Source organism: Phyllobates terribilis, unplaced genomic scaffold (assembly GCF_046119375.1).
Source record: "Phyllobates terribilis strain yellow unplaced genomic scaffold, ASM4611937v1 Scaffold_3__8_contigs__length_932513732, whole genome shotgun sequence".
Taxonomy (NCBI): domain Eukaryota; kingdom Metazoa; phylum Chordata; class Amphibia; order Anura; family Dendrobatidae; genus Phyllobates; species Phyllobates terribilis.
In genome coordinates, this window is record NW_027362763.1 from 754,017,736 (window position 1) to 754,044,777 (window position 27,042).

The 27,042-nt window shown below is 43.0% G+C and overlaps 1 protein-coding gene across 1 annotated transcript in view; it reads right to left on the bottom strand.

Moving 5' to 3' along the window:
* Positions 1 to 635: 635 nt before the first annotated feature.
* PROKR1 (prokineticin receptor 1) overlaps positions 636 to 27,042 on the bottom strand; it is a 33,570-nt gene continuing 7,163 nt past the window's right edge. Inside the window, exons 2-3 of the mRNA XM_073672190.1 lie at positions 21,172 to 21,750; positions 636 to 4,128 (exon numbers count right to left, since the gene is read on the bottom strand). Coding sequence (XP_073528291.1) covers positions 3,432 to 4,128; positions 21,172 to 21,590 — 1,116 coding nt within the window. The 5' untranslated portion in view covers positions 21,591 to 21,750 and the 3' untranslated portion in view covers positions 636 to 3,431. The remainder of the gene's footprint in view (positions 4,129 to 21,171; positions 21,751 to 27,042) is intronic.

A 27,042-nucleotide genomic window follows, 5' to 3' on the forward strand; every position in this document is an offset into this window, starting at 1 on the left:
TGACATACACTGCCAATGACACATGCCCTTGCTTGTGTGAAAAAAAGCACTTCGCTCCGTGTGTGCGCTGCTGATAGGCTGACAGATTGCACCTCCCCACTGTAAATGCGGGAAAGAGAAAAAAAAATGGAGATCTTCATTATTCCTGCAGAGATCCATCCCCTGTCCCTCCCCCCGCCCCGCTGTACACTCAAACTGCGTATTAACATTAATTTTCATCATTACTGAGAAAAAAATCCAGTTATGATTTTGGTGCACGAACAGTTATCGAACATAACCTCGAACAGCCGAATTTTTCTCAAATCGTTCGTGTTCGCCGAACGGCTCGAACACCGCCTAAAACAGCTCGAATTTGAGATTGGCGAACAGTTCGAGTCGAACAACGCTCATCTCTACTCTTTAAGTAAATTGGATCTTTGACGGTTTTACATCTTGTTGCGATGCTATCACTGTGTGTAGAAATCTCCCATCAAGAGTGCAGTGACAGGAGAGAAATATATCAGACATAACATGATCAGAATTGCTATTCTTGCTGCTACAATACCTCCTTCAATGAGCTGCTCAGCAGCATAAGCAAAGAAATGGTCAAAGACAATGTATTTTTATCATATTTAATTAGAAAATTGTCCATTTTATTACAGTAGTAAACATTATATCAGTCTGACCCTTTCAAGAAACCTGTTTAAACCTCCATTCACTAAAACAAGTCCCAGTGTGCACGTGTCACAAGTATCGTAATAGTGGCATTTATATTTAATCTAAAAGAACTACGGCACAGCAATCCATGAGACCACATTTACTTAATCGTGGTTTGTGAATGCAACAAAAACACCATATTTAAAAATATATTTTACAAAGTGCATGTTACATATAGACATTTTTTAGACATTTAATATATACAGAGTATGGAATTATATATAATTTTTTTACATTTTGCACACCATAAAAGTTCATATAATACTGTATATTGCACAATCTACATAAAAACAAGAATTACATACCAAACAAAAAGTGTAATTTTTTGTATAAGCACCTGAGGTACAAAAATATAAAAGGCCTTAAAGAAGCACTCCTCCTACTCCCATCAAAATTTGTATCCTCTTAATATATTACAATCATCATATTATATGGCACTGTGAACTTACAATTGTTCATTTTGCCTTTATACCCAGTTAATTCTATAATATAATTGTAATATATTAAGAGGAAAACAATTTTGAAGGAGAGCTTCTTCAAGCATGTTAAAGGTGTTTTTTATTAACATCATAAATGTTTAAAATTGTAGTGTGCTATTGAACACAAGCAACTTTGCAATGAACTTGTTTTTACAAATTCTCTCCACAATCCTCCATGCGTTTCCTAGGTAAAGAGCGTGTGCTTGCAAGCTCTTTGCTATAAGGATTGAAAGTGCCGCTATGAAGCTGAATGGGTCAGCTTCAGTGTTCAGTCCCTACAATTCTCCAATACTCCAAAAGCAAAGTTGCCTCTGCTAGCAGCAATGTAGAGTTGGCAATTCTGGCCAGTAAGTGTTAGAGTGGCATCTTATGTCTACCATTATCATCATTATCAGTGTCCATGCAATACTCTCCTTTCTGTGGTCAAAGGCATCAATATATTTTATTCATCCAGAAGAGACTGCAAGAGGGCATGTGCAAAATTTTACAGGCAGGAACATAATGGCTAAGAAAGAATGAGGAGCATTAACGCTCTAACAGTGATTTTTCCCACTGTCGGTGCACTTCCAGCCTAATTTCCAAAATGGTTATGGGAGTTATCCAGGACTTTGGTTATTTTTTCCTATTGAACTTTATATCCAATGACGATCTGTGCTGGCTTCGAGCAGTCTTGTTGATGACTCTCATGCTTCCAGTGATGTCACATAACAGACAAGCTTCTTCTCTTCTGCACTGCTCTGTCAATGGGGCATCACTGTTGATGTCATGCCGACTGACAGCCAGCTCCCCGCTGCTCAACTGCGGGAGCTGGCTGTGAATCATCAAGATGTTGGCAGTAATGCTCTGTCTATGTAAGGTGAGATAAAGTAGAATTTTTACCGCTTGAAACGACAGAACAGTAAGGTAGTTAGAAACTAACCTGCCGGTAAGTTCTTAGCCCTGTAGGAAAAAATAACCAAAGTTCCGGATAACCCCTTTAGGTGTGAATTTTCTCTTCAATGGAACAACACTGTGGGGCAAGAAATCTATTTCAGAACTTGCGTTTCAATGCTCTACGTAGCAATGTATTTACATTATTCAAAGATTACTTTTATCGATTGAGTTACTGCTATTCTTCATGGATCATTCATGACATTTGTTTTATTGTAAGGGGTCATGCCTACAAGTGCAACTTGAGAAATCAATGATGTACCTGGTTAGTGTTCCTCAGGATTTATCAGAAATCTGTTCTTTAGTATGCTGATGATTTTCTCAATTCTCCATTACAGTAAGACAATGCTGTCCATACAGGGCCGGTTATAGATACATTGTGGCCCTGGGAAGAAAATAAAAGAGGGGCCTCAAATGATAACATATTGCGCCATCATACAGAATTAGTTAGGGTGCATTTACAGGATCCGATTTTAGATGTTTAACTTAGCACCGACTTACTATATTCAAATCGATAATTGATGGGATGGTGTTTAAATGCTGTTAGATTGACACTAAAAATACAGTAGTATTTGGTGTGACAAAAGCAAACACTACACAGGTGCAAACAATGAGTGCAGTACCTCACCAATTTTTCACAGACTGGACTACAACCAACAATAACCATTTTTGCGTTGTTTAAATATTCGTAGTTTGCTGCAGAAAATAGAGCAATATTGGGTGCATCAAAACAGAAAAATTGAGTGAGGTGCAAGAGCAAACTAAGTGAATTGCAGCACTGATAGCAGCAGGTCCCTGTGTAATACAGTGTCACTGACTTTTATCCTACTCCTTCTCTATCAATTTCTTGTCATTTTATTCTTCTCATCCTCTAATCCTCACAATGTGTACTACGTCTCTGGCTGAGCTCTGAGGTATTCTCTCCTATCCACATTTCTTACAAAATGGGACCAGCATCTCCTGCTTGGGCTTTTGTAGTAGCTATTACTCATCTATGACCTCTGACCTATGGTCCCCCATAATTGGATGTGGTGGGAGATTTGCCAGGTATCACCTAAGGTCATGTAATCCTTCTTTTCTGTCTTATGCTGTATGTAACATGGTGGCAACCATTTCCTATACAGATCACAAGTTATTCAGATGAACAAACTTCGATGAATTTCGAAAAATGTGTAGCAAACTCAATTTGTGCAGCTCTACCTAACATTACTGGAAAAAAGGAGAACGGTATTTGAAAGAGACCACAAAATTGAATGCATCCAACCAATATATCAAATTTAATGTTTGTGATGTTATGCTTCCAGTGAATCTAACCTTATTAATAAATTACTTTAGTTTGAAACAATCAACTTCTTCTGTAATAGGCACTGCACTAGTTTTGATATCAATCTCATTACTACATTTACTTCCACTATAAGTTGACTTCCATTTCAGAAACATGATCTTTTTAAAATACTTCATGGTATTATTTTTGACAGTCACAAAGCACATGGTATTAATCATGCTGTTACTCATAGCGATGCATTCCACAATGTAAAAAGCCGAAAGAAAATGCTTCTCTTTTACAAAAACTGTTGGGAAAAAATCACGAACAATTGTAAATCCATAAAATGGGGCCCAACACAAGACATACGCAGTGAGGATGCACATCAGCACTAAAACTGTCTTTCTTCGACATCTCAGACGTTTACGAATTTGCTCAGTCTGAAACCCAGGAACAGTTTTAAACCAAAGTTCTCTAGAGATCCTGGCATAGCATAAAGTCATTGTTAAAACTGGGGCAACAAACTCGATGGCAAAGATAAAAAGAAAATAAGATTTATAATAAATCCGTTGGTCAACTGGCCAAATCTGGCCACAAAATATCTTTTCTTGATTGTCCACAATAAAGAGCACAGTTTCTGTAGCAAAGTATGCCGATGGTATGGCTATGAGCAATGATATAATCCAGACCAAAGCAATCAGAAATGAGGCCGTTTGATAATTCATCCGAGGTTTCAGAGGATGTACTATGGCCAAGTACCTGCAAGGAAAGAAAAAGTTTTAAAATTTAAAGCCAAATCAAAAAGGAATTAACAATACACATTTCAGCAGTTTTCCTTCCAGCCAGTTTTGCAAAAACAGGCAAAAATTACATCTAAATTCTAGAGCTAGCACTCTGTAAATACAGTCATGGACAAAGGTGTTGTCACCTTTGAAATTGTTCCAGAAAATAAAGCATTTGTCCCAGAAAATTATTGCATTTACACATGATTTGTTATACACATGTTTATTTCCTTTGTGTGTATTGGAACAACAGAAAAAACAGAAAACAAGGCAAATTGGACAACATTTTACACAAAAACCCAAAATGGCTTGGCAAAATTTTTGGCACCTTTCCAAAAATGTGGGTAGATAACTTTGTTTCAAGCATGTGTTGCAAGTAACCGGTGGGGGCAATGTGAAAATCACACCTGAAACCAGATAAAAAGGGGAGAAGTTGACTCAATCTTTGCATTGTGTCTGTGTGCACACTAAGCATGGACAACAGAAAGAGGAGAAGAGAACTGTCTGAGGACTTGAGATCTAAAATTGTTGAAAAATATCACCAATCTCAAGGTTACATGTCTATTTCCAGAGATCTTGATGTTCCTTTGTTTACGGTGCACAAAATAATCAAGAGGTTTACAACCCATGGCACTGTAGCTATTCTCCCTGGACGTGGATGGCAGAGAAAAATTGAAGAAAGGTTGCAATGCAGGATAGTCCGGATTGTGGATAAGCAGCCCCAATCAAGTTGCAAAGAAATGCAAGTTGTCCTGCGGGCTCAGGGTGCATCAGTGTCAGTGCAAACTATCCGTCGACATTTGAATGAAATTAAATGCTATTAAAGGAGACCCAGAAGGACCCCACTGCTGACACAGAGACATAAAATAGTTAGACTTCAGCAAGCCAAAATCCGTCTGGAAAAGCATCTTGTGGACAGATGAGATCGAGATCGAGCTTTTTGGTAAAGCACATCATTCTGCTGTTTGCCGAAAATAGAAGGAGGCCTACAAAGAAAAGGACACAGTACCTATAGTCAAATGGAGGTTCAAAGATGTTTTGGGATTATTTTGCTGCCTCTGGCACTGGATGACTTGACTGTGTGCAAGTCATCATGAAATTTGAAGATTACCGAAGGATTTTGGATCGCAATGTAGTGCCTAGTGTCAGAAAGCTGGGTTTGCGACCAGCAGGACAATGACCCCAAACATACTTCTAGAAGCATCCAGAAATGGATGCAAACAAAGCGCTGGAAAGTTCTGAAGTGGCCAGCAATCAGTCGGGATCTAAATCTCATTGAACACCTGTAGAGAGATCTTAAAATTGCTGTCAGGAGAAGGCACCCTTCAAATATGAGACACTTGGAGCAGTTTGCAAAAGAAGAGTGGTCCAAAATTCCAGATGAGAGTTGTAAGAAGCTTGTTGATGGTTATAGGAAACGATGGATTTCAGTTATTTATTCCAAGGGGTATGCAACCAAGTATTAAGTTGGGGGTGCCAACAATTTTGTCCAGACCATTTTTTAAGTCTTGTGTGAAATTATGTTCAATTTGCCGTTTTTCTGTTTTTTTTGTGTTGTTCCAATACACACAAAGGAAATAAACATGTGTATAACAAAACATGCGTAATTGCAATACTTTTCTGGAAAAAATATTTCATTTTCAGGAACAATTTCAAGGGCGCCAACACTGTCAGCCTTGACCATAGCAGTATAAAGATGAGTGCCCTTGACCATTTGTATGTATGACCAAGGAGGGTATGGTAAACAGAGCCATGCTGTACATAAAATACAGTGGTATGCTCAATGCAGTGGCATACATAGAAATCATGGGGTCTCAAAGCAAAATTCCTAATTGGATTTCCTCTTTCTCTTTCACCTCATAAAATATATATTCGGCGGAGTAGGTGTGGTCAGATAACACTATGATTAGAACTTAGATGTTTGAAATGCGTAAAAGTGGTTTCCCGGAAATTCCCTCTTCCCCTCTTTTTTAAATTTTTCCAATTATTTAAGATGAACTAATAAACATAAATTTTAATTACCTTTCCCTGGACGTGCTGCTGGATACACCATGTCTACATGTGTGTATGCATTTATGTACTCTGTGTATATGTGTGTTTACGTGCTTGTGTATACATGTGTATGAAAGTTGTATTCATATATTTCTGAATGTATGTGCTCTGTATGTACATTTGTATCTGTAAGTATGTGATCTGTGTATACATATGTGTATGTACATGCTCTATTTATATTTGTATGTATGTGCTCTGTGCATACATGTGTGCATGTGTATATGCTCTGTGTAAATGCATGTGTGTATGTGCTCTGTGTATACATGTGGGTGTTTGTGCTATGTGTATATGTATGTGTATATGCGCTATGTACAGTATATACATATAGTTGTATTAGAGATAATTAGATCAGGCAAAATTGGAATTTGCCTGTTTGTACAGATTTTCGTGTGAAATTCAATTTGCATAGAAGATATTCTCCATGAATTAAATATCTCTCATTATGGTCCGGACTCTCTCCAGACCCCATAGCATAATAAGCAATATAAGTAAAAAAAAATCCTTACACTCACGGCTCATCTCTCCTACCACTCCATGTCTTACTATCACCCTTCTGGTCCTAATAACATCTTCAGATCACCACCGCTCGCCTTAGCCTTGGACCTCCATACTAGGCTGGTGGGTTTCTAGGCATGCATCTACAAAAGTAATGGAATACGCTGTTAAGTGATGATGTGACCTTTCGCATAACGGCATTGTGACCATTGCAAGAGCATGTTGGTCTAGTCAAACCCAAAAGTCTAGGCCCAGCCTGAGAGTCCCGGGAATTTCAATGTGACCGGAGAGATGATCTGAAGATGCGGCGAGGACAGGATAGGAAGGGTCGGAGAGATGAGTGATGAAGTGAGCATAAGGACTTTTTTTTACACTTTGATGGCCTCTTACAGTTCAGTTTTGCTGAATTCAGATTGTGGATTTTTCTTAATCCATATGAAAGCGAATTACAAAAAAATATGCATTTTTCCAAATGTAAATTTTTGTAAAATTTGAGTAGAATACAATTCCACTCAAATTTATTCACTCATGTCTAGTGTGTATGTATGTGCTCTATGCATACATGTGTGTTTGTGTGTATGGGCTATGTAAATACATATGTGTGTGTATGTACTCGGTATATATGTTGCTCCCCCAGGGTAATGGGGTACTCGGAGTCCGGGCCAATAGATGCTGGGGGAAAGGGGGATCTGTCACAGTGGCTGGCCCGGTCCGTGGCCCAGGGTGGTCAACTAAAAGGGGGGGAGTTTATATGGGGTTTATAGTTCGATCGTGACGCCACCTGTGGTTTCTGGTAATTTGTACCAGCGCTGCTGCAGACCTCTGAGGCAGTTGATAAGGCAGCTGGGATGGAACGGCTCCCCACAGGTGGAGCGGGCCTCAGGGCAGGGTAGAGTTTGATGGTGGGTGGTGATGCTGGGACCTGTAGTGCAGGGGGAATGGCGCAGCAGGTGTAACTGACAGAGACAGGGGATTGGCTTCAATACTTTTACTGGTGCGGATGTCAGGTACGGTCCAGGGTACTCAGTAGGATGGGTGCACTTCAGGACTTCTCCCCAGTGAGCGGGTATAAGGCCTCCTGGTCCATGTCTGCCTCTCTGTATACTCCTGGCCAGCCTGCAACTGGGCCTAGCTTATGTGTCGTGCTGTTCCTTCACCTGTCGCTTGGTAGTAGGACCTTCGGCTGGCAACCACTATCCCTGGTAACGCTGGGGCCTTCGTGGTTCCTGATCCTGTTAAGGGTTTAGCTTCAGGTTGGCCAGGGACTCGTAGTCCTCCTGGTATGCCGGTAATCCCTACTGGGTATAAAGGACCCTGTAGGCGCAGACCCGGTGTCCGGTTTGTATATTCGGGGTGAGCCTATGATGCTCCTCTGCCCCCTCAACTTCTCTCTCCTCTCCTCCTCGCCGTTGGCCACACTCGGGGCCCTCAGAACACAGCAGCAGATGTGCTGCGTCTTCGCTGCTCTCAGCGTCAGCACGCTCTCAGACTCTCTGACTCTGTCTGACTGACTAACTGAACTGCCTGGCTCCACCCTCCATATATATATCCCTAACGGGCTCCCTCTGGTGGTATGAGTGGGAAGGTTGGAGGTGTTTGTATGTAATGAGGGCCTCTTGTGGAGAAGTCCATCCATGCACCTTGGGTCCTGTGGTACCTGTGAACAGCAGGGTGCCACATTCCCCCCTAGTACAATTCAGTACTCCCGGACTGAAGCATTTTGTAAAATAGGTTAAAAACAATAACAATAATTATTACAACAATAATAGAGTTACAGTATGTCCCATAACCAGGTGTCCATTTCACCGATGATGTAACAAGGGTAACATGAGGGACCCGCCTGAAAACCCTCAACGTAGGCCCTGGGCGTGGCTACAGGGCATAGGTGATCCAGGTGCTGGACCACGTCTTCGGCCACGCCAAACGGGTTTTTGTTCTGTGGTCAAATAAGGGGGCACTTTTGATGAGTACAACTATTTACAAGAGCAGTTTTTGGCTGCTCACAGTCCTCAGCCTACAAGTCTTTATACCCTTACGGGTAACTAAATGCACACATTATTTCAGTTCATACAATAAACAATAGTAGGAAATACCCAACTGTGTAACTATTTATAATGTAGGCACTTCATGCTTATTCCCTAAACCTGGCAGGGATTTGTCCTTGTGTGCTGCTTGTGGACCTTCGTAGTACTGGGGTGTCACTAGTGTCTATGCATGCCCTCTCTGTTAATCTAGCAGGTGTACGTGCTGGTAGATTATAGAACTGCCTTAATCTCTCTATGGGACTGGCAAGTACACTGTCCACTGGGCCTTCAGGCTCTGTCTCAACAGGTGATCCTCCTTTTACTGGGGACTCTTTCTGTTCCTGAGCAGGTTCTTCTAGAGCGCTCACAGGTTCTTCTTGTGGCTGATAGAAGTGTATTACGGGTATAATCACTGCTCCATCAAGTTGAGGCCAGTCCGCAGGGAAATCTCCTAGAACTGTGTGAAGCACGTCTTCCTTGGGTTCTTCCGGTGCTATAGGAGGTACTTCTTCTTCCGTTGTCTTCAGTAGACTTGGGCACACTTTCAGGTGGTCTCTTGAGACTGTTGCAGTTGTTTTACCTCCATCTTTGCTAATCAGGCAGGTTTTACTGTTGTCAAACTTGGAGTTCAACACTGTGTAGGGCTCTCTTTCCCACTGGTCATCGAGCTTGTGACTTCTTCTTTTCCGCTTTAGCACTATCTCTCCAGGTGCCAAGGGTTCTGCTGGTGCATGTTTATTGTACTGCTCTTCCTGTCTTTCCCTTACTCTGTTCAGACCGTCTTCGACACAGGCCTGTACTCTCCTGTACTGCTCTTGCCGATTTGTATCCCAGTCTTCAGTGGACATATCTGCTTCTGGTTCTACCACTCCGAGTTCCAGGTCCATGGGCAACTTTCCGGGTCTTGCTCTCATGAGGTACGCTGGGGTACAATTAGTACAACTCACAGGTATGTGATTGTACAGATCTACCAGGTCGGGTAGTTTGTCTGGCCACTAGTTCCTTTCTTCCAAGGGTAAGGTTTTCAGCAGGTCTATGACGATGTTGTTCATTTTCTCACACAAACCATTGGTATGAGGGTGATACGGCGTAGTCCAGATCTTTTTGCGTCCGTACAGATGACAGAATTCTTTAAACAGCTCGACTTCAAAGGCAGGGCTTGATCCGTCAGCACTTTGTCTGGGTATCCATGGGGCCTGCAGAAGTATGCTTGGAATGTTCTTGCTGCAGTTTCTGCTGTCAGATCCTTGACAGGGGCTACCACCAGGAACCGGGAATAATGATCCACCATGGTCAGTGCATAGGAATAGCCTGACCTGCTGGGTGACAGCTTGACGTGATCCAGAGCGACAATCTCCAGGGCCTCGGTTGTTTTGATGGACTGCAAGGGTGCTTTCTGGCTGCCGTAGGCTTTTCTTCTGAGGCTACAGAGCCCACAATTCCGGCACCACCTCTCTATGGAACTCCGCATTCCAACCCAATAGAACTGGTCCTTCAGCAGGGTTTCCAGCTTCTTCCAGCAAAAGTGACCTGCTTGATCGTGGTAGACCTCTAACACCATCTGGATATCCATCCTGGGTACAACAATCTGCCACACCATTTCATGGGTCTTGGGATTGACATATCTTCTGCACAGCTTGTCTCTGTAGATGAACAGCCGGCTTCTTTCATTCCACAGGTGTTTGGCTTGTGGGGGAGCATCCTTCTCCAGGTGAGAACCTTCCTGGGTGATCAGTCTTTTAATGAGGCTGACAACCGGGTCACTGTCCTGGGTTTCCTTCCAACTGTGGTGGGGTAGAGGATTCAGCGTCCTTCCATGACATCTTCTGGTAGTGTGTTGCTCGTGGACCACTCCGCTTCGGTGGAAAGCAGGTAATTCAACTTCCTCTAAATCATCCACTTCATCCTCGGTGTCTGACTGGTGAGGCATCCTTGACAGGGCATCAGCATTGGTGTTCTTGTGACCTGCCCGATACTTGATGGTGAACTGATAATTTGACAGTCTGGCCATCCAACGCTGTTCCATGGCTCCCAACCTGGCTGTTTCCAGGTGTGTCAAGGGATTGTTGTCAGTAAAAGCTGTAAACTTAGTTGAGGCTAGGTAATGCTTGAATCGTTCAGTGATAGCCCAGACCAAGGCCAGGAACTCCAGCTTGAAGGAGCTGTAATTCTCCGGGTTCCTCTCAGTAGGGCGAAGCTTCCTGCTGACATACGCAATTACCTTCTCTCTGCCATTTTGCTTCTGGGACAACACAGCTCCCAGTCCCTCGTTGCTGGCGTCGGTGTACAGCAGAAAAGGCTGGCTGTAGTCAGGGTAAGCCAGGACTTCTTCACCAGTCAAGATTTCCTTCATTACTGCAAAGGATTCAGCCTGCTCTTTGCCCCACTGGAATGGGGGACTCTTTCCTCTTTTGGACTGTCCTACCCGGAGGTCTTGTAGAGGTGCTACCTTTTTGGTATAGTCCTTTATGAACCTCCTGTAGTACCCGACCAGTCCCAGGAATTGCCGTACCTCTTTGATGCTTCTCGGTTCAGGCCACTTCTGGATGGCAGTGACCTTCTCCGGGTCTGGTGCTACTCCCTCCGAGCTGACTACATGTCCCAGGTACTGAACCTTCTGCTTGAGCAAGTGGCATTTAGAAGGTTTTAGTTTCATCCCATACCGGGACAATGCTTCAAATACCTCCGCCAGGTGCTTAAGATGGTCTTCATACGTCCTCGAGTACACAATAACGTCATCCAGGTACAGCAGCACTGTCTCAAAGTTCCGGTGTCCTAAGCAACACTCCATCAGCCTCTGGAACGTTCCAGGGGCGTTGCAGAGTCCAAACGGTATACTGTTGAATTCGCACAGTCCCATCGGGGTGGTGAAGGCCGTCTTCTCCCGGTCTTCCTCACCAACAGAGACTTGCCAGTACCCGCTAGTGAGATCCAATGTAGAGAAGTAATTGGCAGATTTTAGTGCAGCCAGGGACTCCTCTATATGGGGCAAAGGGTATGCCTCTTTATGTGTTATGCGATTAATTTGTCTATAATCTACACACATCCTCATGCTACCATCCTTCTTTCTGACCAGGACCAGGGGAGCTGCCCAAGGGCTGCAGCTATCCTTTACTTCCCCTGCCTTTTTCATATCATGCAACATTTCCTTGGCTTTTTGGTAATGTGCTGGTGGTATGGGTCTGTAACGCTCTTTAATGGGTGGATGGTTACCGGGGGGATATGTGAATTTGTACCCCTTTAACCCTTCCAAAATCAAGTGGGTGCTTACTAAACACCTGTTCATATTCCTGAACCACTCTGTAAACACTGTGTTTCTGATGGACAGGAGTGGCGTCAGTCCCAACATGGAGCTGTTGACACCAATCCTCCAGCTGAGCTTCGGAGTCATTGTCCTCCACTGTATCTGGTGGGGTGAAGGATTCCACTGTGTGTATGGCATCATTATTTACAGTATATAATCTGGCAACAGTGGCGTATCGTGGCAATTTAACTTCCTCCTCCCCACAATTTAGGAGACGTAAAGGTACCCTTCCATTGCGTACATCAACTACCGCTCTAGCAGTTAAGAGTGTAGGTCTGTGCTCTGAGCTAAGGGGCTCCACTACCGCCTGGTAGTTCTGTCCCTTGAGACCTATTGCTGCCCTACACCAAATCAGCATTTCACTCATTGGGGGAATCACAATGGGTATCGGGTCTGTCACCCGTACATTACCAATCTCACCACCTGTTAGCTTTACCTGTTGCTGGTACAGGAGGGCTCGAATCTCTCTCTGGAGCACCTTCCTCTGCCCTGGTTTGGCAGTGTCAGCAATCTGTTGGAGTAAAAACAACACTTATCCCAAACAGTTACCAACAATATTTGTACCAAGTATCATATACGAGTCTGTATCACCAGGGTTAGATTCTATGACAATTAGTCCTTGGTCATTTAGTTCCACTCTCCCCACCTTCACTGTCACGTCCTTAACCCCTACTAGGTTAAGAGGAAGGCCGTTAGAGGCATACACAGAGAGGTTCGGGGCTGGTGGGTGGAGTTTATCTATGGACCAGTACCTTTTGTAGAGGACATCAGGTATGATGGTTACCTGTGAGCCGGTGTCCAGTAATGCTATGACGCCCAGCACGATTGACAGGAAAGGCCTTCCTCCTACGAACCGGTGATACCAGCTTGATGGGCCTGGTTGATTTACTCCTGGGTGTCGGCCCTTGGCCCCAGGGTTTGCCCATTTAAAGGACAGTTCCGTGCGGTGTGGCCTGCCTTGTGGCAACGGTAGCAGATGAAGTCTCCTGGAGGGCGACGTTGGTTGTTGGTCCTCCCACGGGGTGGCATTGTCCTCCTACGGGGTGGCGTTGTCCTCCTTCTTCTCCTCATCCAGGGGACATCCTCAGGACTGTCGGCAAGTAGGATCCTTCCTTCCGGCTCAGGCCCCGTCTGTAGATGCAGGGTGCTCAGGACAGTGGCCAGGGTTTTACTTAGCTGACGCACTTCAGATCGCAGGCTGTCCAGCTCACTAGGGTCACTGTTTGCATCTTTGCTTCAGCCGTTAATGAAGGAGCAGTGGGTGCTGCGGGCACTGGAGTGGCCCCACCCTGGTAATGCTGGATAGCAGTCCCTGATGTTTCCAGGGGCTGAAGGCCCTTAATAGCCATGTCCTTCAGGGTGTCAAAGGTGGCATTTGGATGTTCAAAGGCCCACCACCGTACGGTTCTGCTCTCCTCCTGGGACCTCAACCCCCGGATGAATTGTTCTGTCAGCATTTTATTCTCATCTTGTATGCTGGCTGGACTAACCTGTTTCAGGGCCCGCAAGGCTTCCTGTAAGCGCCAGGCATAGTCCCGGATACTGTCCTCAGGTTTCTGGGTGCAGTGGTAGAACCTCATCCGGAGATCTGTCTCAGTGCGGTTTTCAAAGACAGCTTAAAGATAATGGATACTGATTCCTGGTCTGCGACTGGCCAGGTTTCAACTTCCCGCTCTGCGGCACCAGTCAATTGTCCCAGCACAACAGCGGCTCTCTGTTTACCAGTCATTGAGTACATATCCAGTACACCGCATATTTTCCTTTTGAATCCAGACAGGGTGTCTGGTTTGCCATCATACTGGGGAAGCCATTTTGCTCCAGGGATATACGGCAGGGCCATGGGTATCAACGGAGTCACGACCCCTGCTGGGTGTGCGGCCGTTTCGGCCTGTGCAGCGCCGGGTGCAAGTTGAGCATCGAGAGCGTTATCCGGTGCTCCGGCATCTTGCTGGTCGTCGGCCATGGTTCCGCCCCCCTAGTGAACCGTAGCCTACCTCCTGTTCCTTTAATCGGGTAGGCCGCAGCTCCGCAGACGACGGTTTCCTTCCAGGACCTGATGCTTCCTGGTGCTGTGCCAGAGCGCGAGGCGGGGCTTGAGATTCACGCGCTTCTAGCAGTCACGCCTCTCCAATTCCCGCGGTTACGCCCCTCTTCTTCTCACACGGTGACGCGGTAATGGCGGCAATGTTCACCACAGTTAAAACACAGTTCAAATACGGCACACAGTACCCGGTGGCAACGGGCACGAAATCCTGTTCGTGACGCCAGAGATGACGCGCCCCCAGGGCAATGGGGTACTCGGAGTCTGGGCTGATAGATGCTGGGGTAAAGGGGGATCTGTCACAGTGGCTGGCCCGGTCTATGGCCCAGGGTGGTCAACTAAAAGGGGGGGGGAGTTTATATGGGGTTTGTAGTTCGATCGTGACGCCACCTGTGGTTTCTGGTAATTTGTACCAGCGCTGCTGCAGACCTCTGAGGCAATTGATAAGGCACCTGGGATGGAACGGCTCCCCACAGGTGGAGCAGACCTCAGGGCAGGGTAGAGTTTGATGGTGCGTGGTGATGCTGGGACCTGTAGTGCAGGCGGAATGGCGCAGCAGGAGTAACTGACAGAGACAGGGGATTCGCTTCAATACCTTTACTGGTGCGGATGTCAGGTACGGTCCAGGGTACTCAGTAGGATGGGTGCACTTCAGGACAGTGAGCGGGTATAAGGCCTCCTGGTCCGTGTCTGCCTCTCTGTATGCTCCTGGCCAGCCTGCAACTGGGCCTAGGTTATGTGTCGTTCTGTTCCTTCACCTGTCGCTTGGTAGTAGGACCTTCTGCTGGCAACCACTATCCCTGGTAACGCTGGGGCCTTCGTGGTTCCTGATCCTGTTAAGGGCTTAGCTTCAGGTCGGCCAGGGACTTGTAGTCCTCCTGGTATGCCGGTAATCCCTACTGGGTATAAAGGACCCTGTAGGCACGGACCCGGTGTCCGGTTTGTATATTCGGGGTGAGCCTATGATGCTCCTCTGCCCCCTCAACTCCTCTCTCCTCTCCTCCTCGCCGTCGGCCACACTCAGGCCCTCAGAACACAGCAGCAGACGTGCTGCGTCTTCGCTGCTCTCAGCGTCAGCACGCTCTCAGACTCTCTGACTCTGTCTGACTGACTAACTGAACTGCCTGACTCCACCCTCCATATATATATATCCCTAACGGGCTCCCTCTGGTGGTATGAGGTGGAAGGGTAGAGGTGTTTGTATGTAATGAGGGCCTCTTGTGGAGAAGTCCATCCATGCACCCTGGGTCCTGTGGTACCTGTGAACAGCAGGGTGCCACATATACATATGTTTGTATGTGCTCTGTTTATTCCCATATTTTTGTATGTGACGTATGTGTTTGGTGTACACATGTGTGTATTTCTGGGCTATCTGTATACATGTTTGTGTGTGTACGTATGTATGTGCTCTGTGTATACGTGCATGTATGTCTTCTGTGTAAAAATATGTTTATGTATAAGTTCTGTGCACACATATATGTATGTATGTATGTGCTTTATGTATACAGTACGTGTGTGTATGTGCTCTGTGTATACAAGTGTGTGTGTTACATCCAGTGCATATATTTGTGTGCATAACATATAGTGTTTATGTAACATTGTATGTGTGTGTAGCATCCACATTTACAAATACCAGCAGCACAGACAAGAGTTCAGAGGTGTAAACATGTCAATCGCCCAACGAATGAGCAATATGATGCTCATGCATCTGGCAAATAGATTGTTTATGCAGACCAAAAATCATTGTTCTCAGTATCATATCGCTTGGTGTAAACTGGAGATGTGCTGCTGATAACATGATACTTTATGGGGACTGATTGATCTATTAGTGATCTTCTGTGCCAATTATTCTCTGTCTGCCTGTGTAAAGAGGCCTGTAAACAAGCACCGAATGAAGTGAATATTGTCGATCATGCTCGTTTAACTCTCTCATGTAAATGTTTCTGTGTGATGGTTCAATATGTTAGCATTTGGGTCCCCACTTTTAACTTTTTCCCAGGGCCCCACTTTGTCTAAAACTGGCTCCGATTGGGTGGCACATGGAATACGTACACACATGCTAAAAAGTTTGTTCAAATGCTATCGTTTTTTTCAAACTCCATAAATTTTTACACCAAGCTTTAGGAACAAGTACAATGATTCAGATTTTTACATCAACAAATATTGCATTATTAAGTTCTAACAGAATACCTTTTTCACCTTTTTCATCATGATCAAACCATTGTTTTAACAGAGTAAAATAAAAAATATATAATAAAAATCATATTTTATTCTGACATTCTGCTTTGATAAGTAGAAATTATTAGTTAGACCCAGCCACTTGCACATGTGATTGGGCTGGGATCATGGCCACTGGGATCAATGAAAACACTTTTTAGTACAGCTGCAGCTGCCTTCATTGCATATAAAGCAGAGGAGTTGAGAAAAATGATATGCAGGACCCTGGCCCTGCAGTCATGTCAGTACTCTACGGCAGCCGAACCAGAGCACTGCATACTTCCTACTGTCAGAAAGAGGTGCCCTGGGGTTCTAGTACCTCTTCAGATTAGAAGGACACTGCAACACCATGACCTTTGTAGTCCAAAGTTCACATGCTGGCAGGTAGTAAGAAATTCGTGATGCTCTGCCTACCATGGAGTACTGATGTGGCCACTAGACCAAGGTCTTGGAAATCATTCACTCAATTCTAATTCGTGGTAAAATGCTGTTTCTGACAGCCAGGCTCCCGAGTCATGGTTGCATGATTTCCTGTTCAGCTTTTATATTAAAATGATGTGGTATTTTAGAATAAAGTCCATTAATGGCTGCTGTAATAAGGCATACTAATAGTCATAAAGGGGTCAGAGGTAAACACTACAAACGGAATGATCATGTAACTTGTAAAAATTTCGAGTCACTTAGCGGAATTGTGTGAATTGGCATAATACAGTATAAAGTTTGCTAAAAAACAGGAAAATACTGTAAAAAAAACCCATCAAAATATTTTTTAATCAATCACTAAAGTATGAAAGCACAAAGATGTAAAGCAGTAAATGTTCTATTGAAAGCAAAGAAGCCTATTTTTTATTTAAATCCCATATATTCTGTTTAAATGACCTTGAATTATTTTTATGGATCAAAAGTAAAGTACCGTAATCTTGTAAATGACAATATTACTAGTAATTCCATATTGCTATTCATGAAGCATGAAAGCTCTGTTCATTTCATTGCTTAACATACTGAATAATGCTTCCATTTACTTTTCCAGCTAAATTGCCCTGCTCACTGTTATAGCAAAAATGAGATGGTATAGAAGTTTAAAAATGAATAGAAAAGGAAGACACAAAGAAATACATAAAGTTCGAGTTGCCAACCTGAAATTTTCTTCCTTTTCTGGACAACTCATCTAAGACTATCAAGATTTTTTATGGCCAAAATGAAAAATCATAATGACTAATAAAGATTATAAACCACGTTTGTAGCTCCATATACTGATTTGAGTGAGTTGAGCGAATTCCCTGAAATTCGAATAACGAAGATTTTCTAAATTAAGGAGAAAATTAGATTTGCATCAAACAAATTAGATGCAAATTGAAATGGCTGGGAAAGTTAAAAACCTTTTTATATGCACCTCTCCTGAGCCTTCCCTGTACCTGACCCGCCTATGCTGGTCCTTTGAATGGCTCTTCTATCTTCTTTCTTCATTCTTGTGCTCAGGTCACTTCCATCCAGAAATTCCATTCACTAGGCTCCATGTTGTCACATCGGTCATGATTCACATATGATGGCATGAGGCTTATTCAATGGAAAACCCATTGATGGAGGTGAGTGAAAGGCCCAGAACGAAGATAGAAAATAGAAGTTGAAAGACAGAAGAACCAATGGAAGGATCAGCATGGGTTGTACAGATACAGGAAGGCCAGTATAAGATCATTTAAAACACCTTCCTGTTTCTCTTTAATCAAGCAAAAGGTTCACCAGTTAATCTTCAGCTAATTGGAAAATAAATTCACAATCTGGCAAATACATTTTTTGTAAACTCGAGGAGAATTTGATTTGCACATCTCCAATGATTACAATGGCATTGACCTATTTAAGTGACACCAGCCTCCAGAAAATCATCTATTTCTTTCATGGGTTCTGGAAAAAAAGTGCTCTCTTTTTACAGACTGTACAGGAATTTAGGAATGATTGTCAATTCTACATGAACGTAAAAGTGTAAAGATAGTAAATAAGTATCTGCAGATTTAATTTGGTCACTTTTCACTATGCAGTGATAGAGAAAGCATTATCATTAAGTTCATGAGAGTAGATTTCATTTGATTTATTGGATAATTTCTAAGAAAAATAAGAAAAATTAGCGCAAATAGAAGTCTTAAAAGAGTTGTCCAGTCTAAAATGAAAAGTCTGCAGTCACTCTGTGTGACTGCATACTTATGAATCCTCCCATCGCATGCAGTGTGCACTGTAATGATTCGCCGTTCTCTGTCCCAGGAACGGAGGTCATGTATGCGATATGCATATTCCTGGGCAGGACCCGTCTAGTGGGCGCCTCCTCGCTCAATACACTTCTAATGGCGAAGCCGTGCCCACTAGATGTGCACGGCCTCACTCAATACGCTTGCATTGAGCGAGTATTCGTCCACTAGATGGGTTCTGCCTGGGAGTATGCAGTATGAATGTAAAAAAACATTATTTAAACTATAGATCATTTCCGGATGACAGATTTTATATAACATGTTGTTTGAAATAGAAGAATAAAGGTCGGCTATTTTCAGAAAATTCACAAAATGAATTTTGACTGACAATCCAGTTAATCTCTATTTAAGTGAACGGGGTTAAATTGCAATACCAGACAAAACCATTTTACCATCAATGGCACTGTTTCAAGACAAAAACAATGGAAGAGGACTAGAACTCTAGTGCCACCTTTAGGAAGTAGCAATCCTAAAAGTCAATATCGACCCTTTAATGAGCCTTGTCACATGACTTAGGATAAAAGCCAGAACCAGAATCTCAATTTGCAGACAATGTGTTTCGGAGTAAATATCGTTACCCCTTCAGTACTTTGCTTAACATGGCACTCTCTGCAAGGAGAAACATTACCCCTTGGATAAAAGACAAAAAACCAAACAAACCCTTTTTCTAATGTCATTCGCCCCTTTTAAGGGAACCTGTCACCATGAAAATGCTGTCCAATCTGTAGACACCATGTTATAGAGACTAATGTTTAGCTTTGTCAGAAAACCTGTGGTTTTAATCATTTAAACCTCTACTCTTTAAATTTACTGACTATCCAATATTCTTCTCTTTCTGTGATTTTTGGTCAGTGGGCGGTCCTATCAGTGACTGACAGCTTTCTTTTTATAAGCATGCTTACAGAGATAACTGTCAGTCACTGATAATGTGAGGGAAAGAGGGACACTGTACAATATTGAGGGCATCATTCTGCATTGGGGGCACATTGGGGGCATCATACTGTGTTGGGGGCACTGTGGTTGCAGCCTACAGGATTAGGGGGCTCTGTGGGTGCATCATATGGTACTGGGGCACTGGGGGTATTATATTGTATTGGGGGACACAGTTGGGGCATCATATTATGGGAATATAATACTGTGTGGAGGGGAGCTCTGTGGCGTGTCATACTGCATCGGAAAGTATCAAACTAGGGAACAAAAGGATGTCACTAGGGGCAATGATTCTCACGTTTTGTAACTTGCTATCCACTCTTTTTGGCGGGAGTCTTCTTTTTAGCATTCTGTTAGCATTACAGGTGCTGGAAATTCCATCTCCCTCCCTTCCCATCATGCACTGCTCCTGCCAGTGTCCAAAGACATGCCTGGTTTGAACTGAAAGCCAAACTCTCTGTTATGTTGCTATGCAATTTGACAGACAGGAGCGGAGAAGAAGCAAAATAAAGAGCTGCTCCCACTCCAAGTAAAGGGAGAAAGATCCATCCTCACTTCTTGTAATCTGTTTCTGTGTCTCGGCTGCTTATGACAGATTACACTTAAAGGGAATCTGTAATCAGGTTTTTGTTCTGTAATGTAAGAGCAGCATTACGTAGGGACACAGACCCTGGGATGTATAAATTACTAGTCAGCTTTATGCAGTTTTAATAAAATCACTATTTTCTCTACTGCAGATCTAGTAAATGCTGAGCCCTGTGTAATCCCACCCCCACCACTGATGGGCAGCTTTCTGTGTACACTGTGCATAGGCAGAAAGCTGCCAATGAGTGGTTGGGGTGGGGTTACGCATGGCACAACACAAATAGTCCTCTAGTGATAATCTTCTGCTGATAAACTGATTTTTATTGAAACTACAACAAGCAAAAAGATAAGTGGCACTGAAATCTCTACCTATATCAAGCTGCTCTGCGATTAAATAGCAAAAAGCTGTTGACCGATTCTCTTTAACAACAGACGGTGGACAGCAAGTGAGAAAGAAGGGAGACAGAGAGAGGTCGTCACTTCAAAGTGATTCTTCGGGTTTAAGGGAACAGATTTTTTAAAAAGATTTACAAATTATCTATTTACAACATTATCTAATGAGATTAAGTTGTTTTGTATAGTGATTGTATCGTGTATAGTGACTGTACGAATGAATATACACATAATCCCTTGACATCTGAGTGTGTCTGATTTCCACGGACTGACACAATGAAGAACATGGAGAATTTTTTTTCTCCATCTTTTCTTCATCTGAGAGCATCGGATCACACTCTGATCAGACTGTGATCAGTCTGATCAGAGTGTGATTAGCATAATTGATCCGATTTTCTGAGATAAGAAAATATATGCTCGTCTGCACTTTGCCTAATAGAGGGCAATCCCAAACAGGTAAAATGTCCCTCCATTATGTCCATATAACCTATTTATTTTACTTGCTTTTATTGCGCCAACATATTCCTCAGCGCTTTACAGACATTATCATCGCTGTTCCCATTGGGGCTCACAATCTAAATAACCTGTCAGTATGTCTTTGGAGTTAATGGAATATATAAAAATTAAGTAGTCTTGTATACCTCTTTAGAGAAGATCCAAGTACAGTTTTAAAATCCTAATGTGATTATTACTCTTGAGCACATGGGTAAAGCTTGTAGAAAAGATGGGTAGGACCTACCTGTCAACAGCTATTGCCAGCAGAGCATTGGTCGAGACATAGAGTGAAACAGTCCTTAAGTAATTTACAGATGCACATAAGATGTGACCATGCTCCCAAGAAAGTTGCTTTATAACATAATAGTCCATTTCAAAAGGGCAGCAAACTATGGCTACGATGAAATCGGAAATGGCCAGGTTGGCTATCAGAAGATTAGTTAAATTTCTGAGCTTTTTGTATCTTGCCAGTGCTGCAATAAATATAAAGTTCCCGATGCCGCAAATCAGCATAATGCAGACAAGAGCCACCCCGATGACTATTTTAGCAGCGTAAAAAGTCCTGGTTTTGGTGACATCTTCATCGTCTAATTCATAGTCACTGTAGTTGTAATCTGGTAAGGGGGTTAAATTTTTGTTGTAATCCATAGTCAGAGACATCATGGGAGCAACACTTAGTGTATGGACAATTGGCTGAAGAAGACACAAGTAGTCACTTCGATTGAGATGAAAGATGATTGGGAGTAGTCTTGAAATTCCAGATCATATCTTTAGTGAATGTCATGAGAAATACCAGAGATACAAGTTCTGATCTGAAGATAATCTGTAAAAAAAAATCATCAGTTAACTACATTTATCACCTATAATCATAAGTAAAAGAAAAATACAAGTTACTGATATAGCAAGCTACGTTTCTATGCAACTCAAATACTATAATATTTTACGTCCATTTTCCTATAACAGATAAAGAAAAAAAATGTCAGCTTAAAGGGAATCTGTCACCCCCTGGGAGATTTGAGACCTCTAATATGGGCATACAGGTTATAGAAATGTGAATCTATACATATCTGTATGGCCCATAGTAGGGGTCTGCTTGCAGTGAAATGGAGTTTTATAAAATTTGCTTTCACATGCTGGGCGTCCCTCAGACGCCAAGAAATCCTCGCCTATCTCTTTAGTTAGCCCAGAAATCCCAGCCTATCTGCTTATTTAGCATGTTCTCCCCCTCCCCCGCACGTTACAGGGACCTGTGACATGCACTGGCCCAGCTCATTTCCTGCGCATGCGCAATGCGATGCTCAAATCAGGAGCGCTTTGTTTCCTCCCGGCCCCGTTTGTCTCTGCACTCTGCACATACAGGTATGTATAGATTTACTTTTCTATAACCTGTATGCCCATATTAGAGGTCTCAAATCTCCCACAGGGTGACAGATTCCCTTTAAAGGGATTTCTACTTTTATGGAAAGAAAAACCTAATCGGCGTTTAAAACTCCTATTAGAATGTAGAGTAACATTTTTATTAAACATTGTCTTCATATGAGACAGGATCATTTGCCATAGCACAAAATAAGTTTCTTTCTACGGGCAAACAAATGAATAGGTTTGAATTTATACAGTTGCAATCAAAATTATTTAACTCCCTGTGCAACTTAGATTTAATACCAAAATGTACTAAGTTTCTAATAATAGTTATAATAGATCAAGAACAATCTAAAGGGAACCTGCACCAGGCTTTTCCCATATAAAGTACAACCACCAGCATTAGGGTCTTTTTTACAGCATACTGAAATGCTGTAAAATAGTCCCAATTCAGTCTGCAGATCCAAAAAAAGACCATTTATTGTACTTTCAAATGGTGCAGTCCGGTCCAATGGGCATCACAGGTCTTGATCCAGTGCCTCCTCTCTTCTTATGATTGCCGTCCTCCTTCACTGCTTTGTATAGATGATGAGTCCTATGTTATCCACACAGTGTCCCCCATCACGATTCTGCACAGGTACACTTCTCTCTGCCCCGCCGAGGCAGAGTAAGTACTGTAGCGCCCATGTGCCAAGGAAAGGCTGAAGAATGCCGATGACCCGGAAGTAAAGCCAGAGCATGTGCATTACAGTACTTTGCTCTGCCCTCAGCTGGGCAGATAGAAGTGCACTTGCACAGGAGCGTGATAGGGGACACTGTTTGGATGACGTAGGATTGGGGATTGTTTTTACAGCATACCAGTATGCTGTAAAAAAAAAAGGCTCTAATGGTGGTTGCCGTCCTTTATATGAGGAAAACCTAGTGATAGGTTCCTTTTAAGTAGCTCAACTCAACTAATATAACAAGTGGTTTCTCTAAATTCTACACAAAATGCCATTTTTCCTTGGCCTCTGAAAATCTGCAATATGTAGGGTGAAGATGGATTCAATCAGGTGTAAAGAAATCCTAGGGGAAAACATCCTGCCTTCTATGAGGAAGTTGAAGCTAGGGCCTCATTAGACTTTCCAATAAGAAAATGATCCCAAGGATTCCTCAAAGTCTGCCAAGCCTTGATTTCCTGCAAGATTCTGGAGTAGGTACGGAAACTCAAGAATATTAGTGAATTGAAGGTCAATGATCTTGAGGAGTGGGTTAAGATTCCTTGGGTACGCTGCCAGAAGTTAGTGCTTGGCTATCACATTTGCAGCAGGTCATAACAGCCAGAGGTGCTCTACTAAATAGTAAAATATGCTTGTCATGAATGGGGAAATAATTCTAAGACTGAAGTAATCATTAAAAGCGTAATTCTTTGCCGAATTTAGTGAAATCTCTCATATTAGTTGCGTTCAGCTATTTAAATTGTTCTTGTTTGATTAGTTTATTGCAAACAGCAGAAAGTTTGTACATTTTGCTAATAATCCAAATCTGCAATGGGAGTCAAATAATTTTGATTGCAACTGTATGTTTCAATCTTTGTCATTTGTTTTTCTAGGACGTAATAAATCAAAAAATCTTAAGCCCCTAAATTAGCTTCGACCATATACACTACTCGCAAAAAGTTAGGGATATTTAGCTTTCGGGCGGAATTTATAGAAAATGAAAAAAGTTCACTCTACACTGATATTTTATCATGAAAGTAGGGCATTTAAGTAGAAGCATGCAATGGTGATTTCCTCATCTCGAACAATTTATTGAAACAAATGACAATAACAGTGGTGGGTATACCACAACAAAAAATGTCAATGTCTCAATAACTTGTCATGTGGCCTTGAGCATTAATTACAGCTTGACAACCACATCTCATGCTGTTCACAAGTCGAGTTATTGTCTGCTGAGGAATGGCATCCCACTTTTTTTGAAGGGCGGCCCTCATGTAATTGAGGTGCTGGGGTACAGAGTTACAAGCCACTACATAGCGACTAAGTTGATCCCATAGGTTTTCTATGGGATTCAGATCTGGAAAAAGTGCAGGCTGCTCCATTTGAGGTACCCCAGTCTGCAGCACCCATTCCCTAATGATGCGACCTCGATGAGCTGGAGCATTGTTGTCCATGGAGATGAAATTAAGTCTGTGTTGTTCATGCAGAGGCACAATGACTGGATTAATGAATGACGTTATTCTAGTAGTATGGGCAGACTGTCCGGATGCCAGTGGGTAAGAAAGAAATCTTTATTACATGTCACTATACCATTGACAAAGTTTAGGACAGTACTGTATTGACTTAACACACCTGCCCACACTGTAATACTGTAATAGTGGGGAAGGACCTAGCCTTCCTTCGGCACTGATGTAGTTAAAACAAGGAATGTTCCCAGAGTTAGACCTCTCTGAACTGTTGCTAGGCCGAGCTAAGGGGGTTAGCTGGAGTGGTCCAGTCAGTAGAGTAGAGGTGGGAACTTAGTGCCCTGATCAAGCCTCGAGTGTTTATAGAGCTTGTTCCTGACATAATTCCTTGTGGGCTGCAGTACTTGTAATCGGCCACAAGATGCCACTGTCCCGGGTGCAGATGTCAGGTTGAGTCTGCCAGCAGTATTGCAGACAGTGAAGGGGTTAAAGGTGTGTGATGACAGCCCACAGAGAGTGGGCACATCAGGAAAATCTCAGCTTAGTTTCCAGAAGCAGGAAGTGATGAATAGTAAGAGATAGGACAGTGAACCATACGGGCAGCCTGAATATATGGTGGCTGCTAGGGTAGACGGGAGCTCCATACCCTCAGACAGTGGGATCAATAGTGCAAAAGTCTCCCTACGCAAGAGTTCTGTTGGCTGGCCGGAGAAACTCAACGGAGGTATTGAGGACCCGGGGCACTTCTAGTCTGCAGGTAGCAGAGGAAGATAAATAGGACTCCAGGCTAAGACTTGGGGGAGATATTGGATCCGGAACACTGTTGTTATTGCAGTTATTGGGCTAGAGATTAGAGTTACAGAGATGCTTCACTTAAAGAGGGAACCAGGGCTGAAGATGTTGCCAGCGCCTGTGAGGGAGATAATAACCTGTTGGGCCTTATCCATTATATCTGCCTGTAAATATTGTACATACTCCTCTTCCCCAAGTAAAGTCCAAGTTATGGTTAAGAACCTCGTGTCCTCTGAATTTATTGCTGCCCTGGTCCCAGAAGAGAAATGCCTGGAGACAGCCGCGATTTGATGGTTGGAAGTAAGTGGAGAGCACCACATACACAGCCACACATCAGAGGGAGGACACGTATTGTCTGCAGGGTGCCAGAGCGAGCAGGGGCTACAGCTTGCCCATGACTACCTCGCTGAGGCACCTTACAATACCACCACCACCAAAGGTCCATGTGGTGACAACAGTGGCTAATGCAAAGCACTCTCCTTGATGTCTCCAACATTGTTGGCGGATATCATTTTTGCTCAGTGTGAATTGACTTTCATCAGTGAACAGCACTGAAGCCCACTGGTCGCTCGTCCAGTGTAGATGCTCCTTGGCCCATGCAAGACGGTGACACCTGTGCCTGGTGGCGTGGTCAGGTACTCTTGCAGGTCATCTAGCACGCAGCCCACGCTGATGTAAACAGTTTCAAATGGTCTGATGTGACACTTGGGTGCCTCTCACCTCCCTTAAATGTGCCTGGAGTTGTGTGACATACATCATCCAGTCCCGAAGGGCATTGTTCACCATGAAATGGTCTTCGGTGTGGGATGTGAGCAAAGGACATCCACTTCTCTGCCTTTCTGTGACTCTTCCAGTCTCTCTGTTGCAACCTGCTGATGACACTCTGTGACACTCTCAGCTCAGTGGTCACTTCTGTCTGAGAACATTCTGCTTGAAGCCTCGCAATGGTGATGTACTGTTGATCAATTGTTAAGTGTCGTCTTGGTCTCATGATGTGAAAATGTGAACAGCACGATGAGGAGGACTGTTTAAATACCAATTCTAAGTGAACCCCGAAATTAATTAGGCGATTCATGGATCCAACACCTGTTGTGAATTTTGCCTTTAAGCTCCTTCTTACAGAACAGCAAGTTGTGAAAAACTACTGAAACACTGAACAGTTGGACATGTGTATTTAAAAGTTTAGAGATGATCACATTAAGTTCACCAGAAAAAATTAGAGTGCATTTTAGGATCATCCTGAAATTTCTCCCGAAAGCCAAATATTCCTAACTTTTTGTCAGTACTGTGTGAGTAGTGTATATAAAAATGAAAGTAACTGCAGTAGACTCAGTAAAAATTAATCCAATGATAAGAAATAAAATGTTGGCGGCCTCGTTCACTAAGCAATGGATGTAAGATTTGTCACTCATTAACTTTACGGTAATAGCTGTACTCGTTAAATCCTGTTCTTTTTTACCGAGAGATGCAATGATTTGCCAAAACACAAATTTCACCTTTTTGGATTTTAAAAAACAATTTTGTGAATTGGTTAATGACACAAATAAAATTATTTCTTTTTATAGATGGTTCTAACAAGTGGTGTGAATTTAGCAGAGAAGCTATTATAAGCCATTGCTGTGGCTTGTAACAACATGTATGATTTTGCTTTAATTCTATGTGACTACTGTTATAACCTGGACAATGTCTGAATTTTATGCACAAGGAATGTGAACATCATAGTTCCAATCCCTATACATGGGAGAAGAACATGAAGTAAGCTAAAGGTGTGCAGGAGAAACCTAGATATTACAATACTTT